The 4,908-nt window shown below is 60.7% G+C and overlaps 1 protein-coding gene across 1 annotated transcript; it reads left to right on the top strand.

The window, feature by feature from the left end:
- The first annotated feature begins 653 nt into the window (after nt 1-653).
- On the top strand, nt 654-3,816 carry LOC131572664 (uncharacterized). The gene is made up of 8 exons (XM_058825921.1): nt 654-1,314; nt 1,431-1,505; nt 1,621-1,698; nt 2,639-2,692; nt 2,772-2,807; nt 2,895-2,939; nt 3,109-3,264; nt 3,351-3,816. Exons 1-8 carry the CDS (start codon nt 654-656, stop codon nt 3,686-3,688), a joined length of 1,443 nt encoding a protein of 480 aa, XP_058681904.1. The 3' UTR covers nt 3,689-3,816.
- The last annotated feature ends 1,092 nt before the right edge of the window (nt 3,817-4,908 follow it).

The raw sequence follows: 4,908 nt of genomic DNA, 5'->3' as shown, positions 1-4,908 counted from the left end.
TGTATTTGGACAATGTTCTCAGGCACATGGGCTGATTGTTTGGGGTGTGTTGGACTTTAATGTTCCCAGTGGGTCCCTTCCAACTCAAGATATGGTGTAATTCTGTGATGAATATCTAGCCTAAACCTGCCCTCTGGCAGTCTGAAGCCGTTCCTCCTCCTCCTATCACTGCACATCGTTGTAAAAAGTCCCTCTCCAGCTCTCCTGTAGTCCTTCTGGAAGTGGAAAGCTGCTTAAGGTCTCCCCAGAACCTTCTCCAGTTTGAACAAGTGTGGCTCTCTCGGTCAGATCTGCCCTGGGGACTGCAAGGGAAGACTGGTATTCTTGGGGCACAGACCACATCCCCACGCCCCTCTCTCCATGGAGCAGGGCCATGGGCTGTTTGCTTACAAGCCCTTTTTTTTACATAGGGTTGCAGCTGCATCTCAGCCCTGGAAGACGGTGGGGGCTGTGTGCTCGTCCCCCTGCCCCAGCCTCCAGGGCTGCCGTGATGGCCATCCCTGCCGTGAGGAGGAGCGGCAGAGATCCCCCGCACCCCCGGGAGCCAGCGGGCAGACACCGACCCTGCTCCGGGCCGGCGGCTATCGCTGGGGGAGGCTATCTGGTCCAGGACTACGTTTCCCAGCGGCTCCTCCCGGGGCTGCACATGCTCGATGCGGCTCCCGGCGCCTCCCGGCAGCTCCCGGCGCGGCGCCCGGTGCGGCGCACGGGCGGTCGGTGCGGTTCCCGGTTCCCGGTGCTGTTCCCGGTTCCCGGTGCGGCTCCTGGCGCGGCTCCCGGTGCCATCGGCGGCGCGGCGCTGCCCGGGGCGGCTCCCGGGGCGGTTCCCGGTTCCCGGGGCGGTTCCCGGTGCAGCTCCCGGCGGTTCCCGGTGCCACCCCCGGCGGGGCATCCTCCCGGTGCGCCCTCGGGAGAGCACGGCCGAGACCCGCCGCCGGCCCGGGCCCGAGCGGCCCCGGGCCCCGCGGGCCGGCAGCATGCCCCGCGGGCGAGCCTGGACGCAGGCGGAGGTCAGCAGCCTCCTGTCGCTGGTGGGGGGCTCGGGGGAGGCCGCGCTGCTCATGGCCTCCACGTCGCGACCCAACGAGGCGCTCTGGCGGGAGATCTCCCGGGGTCTGGCGGCGGCCGGCTACGGGCGCAGCGTGGCCCAGTGCCGCTCCAAGTGGAAGGCGCTCAAGCAGGCTTTCCACTCGGAGCGGGAGACGCGCCGGAGGGCAGGACACCACTCGCCCCGGCTGCCGCCGCATTATCGAGCCATGAAGAGCATCTGGAAGGCGGCCGGGCGGCCCGTCTTCGGCGAACGGAGGATGCCAGGTGCGTGCCGAGGACGGGCGTGTGGGCTTAGCAGGGTGGCTGGACTTGAGGTGCTGGTGGAGGACTGGTCCTGCGTGGACATCCAGGGTCTGTTGATGGTCTTTCTCTTCCCCTAGACGTGGTGAAGCTGCCCTCCAGAAAGCGCAGGTCAACCCTTGCCACACGCTCTCCATCCTCATCAGAGGCACCAGGTATCCGTGGGCTCGGGCAGCCAGAGTGGGGCTTGTCCTGACTGCGAGGTGGCAGACACCACTCTTCCCCCAGTTACTGAAGTTCTTTTCTGCACCCCTTCATCTCCTCGTGCAGAGCAGGACGTTGGTGGGGACACCCCCAGCACACTGCTGTCTCCGATGCTGCAGCGTGCGAAGGACGAGCCAGACACTCGTAAGTACTGAGCTGCCCTGCTGCACTGAGCTGCATGGCCACGGCTCCAGCCCCAGCCCATGCCACCATCATGGCAGTGGGAGGCTTTGAGGATCAGGGGATCTATCGCATGTCCCTCAGCAGGGTTGGTCGATGATGAATGTGTTTGGTCTTCTGTCTCTGCAGGCTTTGGCTCCAAACCAGCCCCAGAGCATGTGGGGATGGGGATGGCTGGGCTAGGGCAGGAGGGAGTCCCAGCCTGAGGGCATGGCAAGGCTGCTGGCTGCCCTATAGCAGATCATGAGGCAAGAGGTCTGGAAGGGGCAGTGGCCCTGATATAGCGCAGGAATCTCGTGGCTGGTGGCATTACAGGGCATGTGACTCCCTTTCCTTCATCAGTTCCCGGCTCCTCCCTTGCCCAGTTACACTGTAAAGCTTCAGATGAGTTTGGGCTGTGTGTGAGGGCTGGAGCTGCTTGCAGCTCCCCTGCCCTTCAGCCCACCCACTGTATCCTGCACACCCCTTGCTGTTCACACTCCTGGGGATTTGGCACTATGGTGATGCAGGGTACATCCCTGAGCCTGGTTTGCGTGGGCACCCCGGCCATCTTCCCACACTGGGTAACTACCTTCTGTCTCCCCAAATTCCCCCTGCAGTTTCAAGTGGATGTGGGAGTCTCCTTCTCTTCCAGTCCTAGTGTGTTGTGTAGCGTTGCTGCGCGCTGCTCCGCCGCTGCTGCCTTCCAGCCCAGAGGTGGCTGCATTGCAGTGGTGGGTGAGTGACTCCTGCTTTTGTACCTCGCTCTGAAATGCTTTGGGGCCCTGCAGGGTACTCTGGAGCTGTGGCTAGGGCATGTCAGGCTGAGGGGCTGGCCGGGGCAAGCCGGGCAGACCCCAGGCTGGTGGTGACCCACCAGCAGGTCCCTTCAGAAGGCGTGTCTCTCCTCTCTGCTTTCTCCCAGCAGCTGGTGGGGACCACATTACAGGAGTGCAACCCACACCCCCTGCCATGCCACGTAAGGCTTTTCTTGCCCTGCTCAGCCCAGTAAACTCCCTCAGCCCCACAGGCAGGGTCTGATATGGTTCTCATTGCAGACGCCGGTTGCTGCTTCCCTCCCCTCTCCCTCCTGGGTGAGTACCATGCCCTAGCTACCATGCATGTGTGCCCTGGGGCAAGAGGTAGCTGCAGCTCACAGGCTGTGTCTACTCTTCTTCCAGGCTGTCACACTGACCCGAAGCAGGAAGGATTTGAGGGGAAGGCCGGTAAGTATCTGCAGCTCTGAGCAAGTCCTTGTGCTCCGGGGCACAGCTCTTGCCAGTGAGAGGGGCTTGGGCTCCCAGAGGCAGTCCCCTCCCAGGACTCTGTGTCGTAGTCAAACTAAATTTGGGGCTTGGGTGTCTCCATCAATCTTGTTGTTTCCTCCATGCCAAGGTTCCATGACAGGTTTTCCTGGTGAGACGTCCCTGGGGATGGGAAGAGGAAACCGAATGCTGCCCCTGGCTGTTGCAGCCACAGGCTCCCATGGGACAGCAGCCACGAGTGAGCAGCCAGCAACAGTTGAAGATGCATCAGACACAAGCCTGCATGGTGGGTGCTCCCTGCAGCTTCCCAACACCCTCACAGGGAGCTCTCAGAGCCATGGTGAGGTGCCATTGACCCCTTTCTCACTTCAGGGTCTGGCGTGGCAGGCTTGCTCCAGAACGTCCAGCAACTGCTGGTGCAGATCCTGCAGACATCACGGCGGCAGCAGGCACTACTGGAGAGCCTGGCCAGCGATACAGTCTCCCACCTCCACCTCCTTTCCCACAGCCTCGTGCAGGTGGGCGAGACCCTGCACCAACTCCTGCTCCGGCCACAGACCCATCCTGGCCCCATTGGCCACTACATCCCCCATATGCCCCTTTTTGAGGGTGGCTCCGGAGTGCCCTGCTCCCCTGGTGCTCCCCACACTTCCCTGGATCACAAAGAGGAGCCTCAGCTGTCCCCCGATGCCAGGTGCATCACCCCATGAGTGCCACCGTCACTGGCTACAGGAGCAACAGCTTTGCTACACAGCCACAGCACAGATCTTTATATCAGAGGTTCCAGATATTTTCAAAGTTTATACTAGAGAGACATTTTAATAAAATTAAAAATAGCTTTTCTACCAGTGATGGCAGCTGACCAATTCTTTCCCCCTCTCTGGGGAATGTTCCCCTTCTCAGTTTCGAGATGAACATGAGGGGAACTCAGCTATTTACAGACTCCAAGAAACTCTCAACCCACACAGTATGGGGCAGATGTACTTTTTCTACCCTTTACAGCAGCACCTGGGGTGGGCATCATGCCTTTTTTTGGGATGTGCTGCTGGGCTTTGGAGCAGAGCAGGGCTGCTGCCAGGAGTGGAGGCCAGGAAGCCCAGGGTGCATCCTTCTCCAAGGGAAGAGGCTGGGGTGGATGATGCTGTTCTGAGAAAGCAGCATGTGCAGCAGCCATTGTCCCTTAGTGTCCAGGTCCTTGGCAGGTTTCTTCCAGGGGACAATCTGGGGCTTTCAGAGCAAGTGCTGTGGGCTTGCCACACTCTCTGGTGAGGCACTCCTGCTCCAGGAGGGATCCTTCTGCTTCAGTACATGGATCATTATCAGGTAACAGGAGCTGCAGACGTGGTATGGCATGTTGTGCCTAGAAAAGGAGCCTCTGACTCTTGCCTGGACCCCACCACCTTCACCAGTTTGTGCACAACCTCCATGGGGATGGGGCAGTGTGCTGTCTGCCTCCAGAATCTCCTTGCCACATCCAAGAAGAGGAAGTGTACGTTGTGTAGACATCATGAAAACGGTCCTGCCATGCCAGATGCCACTTGCTGGAGGGCTGGCAGGTGGCCGGCCACTTCTCTCAGAAGAGGAGGGAGACCATATAGAGGCCAGGCAAGCCCAGCCAGGAAGGTAGGCAAGCAGTCCATGTTGACGCAGTTGTCCATCCCATCTTGAGGATGTCTGGGTGATGGATCCACTGCCTGGATGCCGTGCATGACCGCCAGGGTGAGGTTGCAATCCATGTCCCTGTAGCTCCCCAGCTAGATGTCCTAGAACTCCTGCCCTCCCCACTGCACACCCTGGCCCATTGCCTGGCCTAACATCTTCCGAGAGCTTGCCGGGGCACCCCACATCTTCCAGGCGCACACACCAGCTGGCTGGAGCACCCCACATGTGGCCATGGAGGCACAGTCACAGGGCCCAACAGTGTGGGGGG

This window comes from Poecile atricapillus, chromosome Z (genome assembly GCF_030490865.1).
Source record: "Poecile atricapillus isolate bPoeAtr1 chromosome Z, bPoeAtr1.hap1, whole genome shotgun sequence".
Taxonomy (NCBI): Eukaryota; Metazoa; Chordata; class Aves; order Passeriformes; family Paridae; genus Poecile; species Poecile atricapillus.
The sequence above is the reverse complement of the archived record's forward strand: the minus strand, read 5'-3'. Positions and strand labels throughout refer to the sequence as shown.

What these genes read in the sequence shown, in the direction of transcription:
- LOC131572664 (XM_058825921.1), top strand. Translation starts at nt 654, where the DNA reads ATGCGGCTCCCGGCGCCTCCCGGCAGCTCCCGGCGCGGCGCCCGGTGC. An exon ending in ATCCTCATCAGAGGCACCAG is followed by an intron (nt 1,506 to 1,620) that starts GTATCCGTGGGC and finishes CTCCTCGTGCAG; the next exon opens with AGCAGGACGTTGGTGGGGAC. An exon ending in ATCAGACACAAGCCTGCATG is followed by an intron (nt 3,265 to 3,350) that starts GTGGGTGCTCCC and finishes TTCTCACTTCAG; the next exon opens with GGTCTGGCGTGGCAGGCTTG.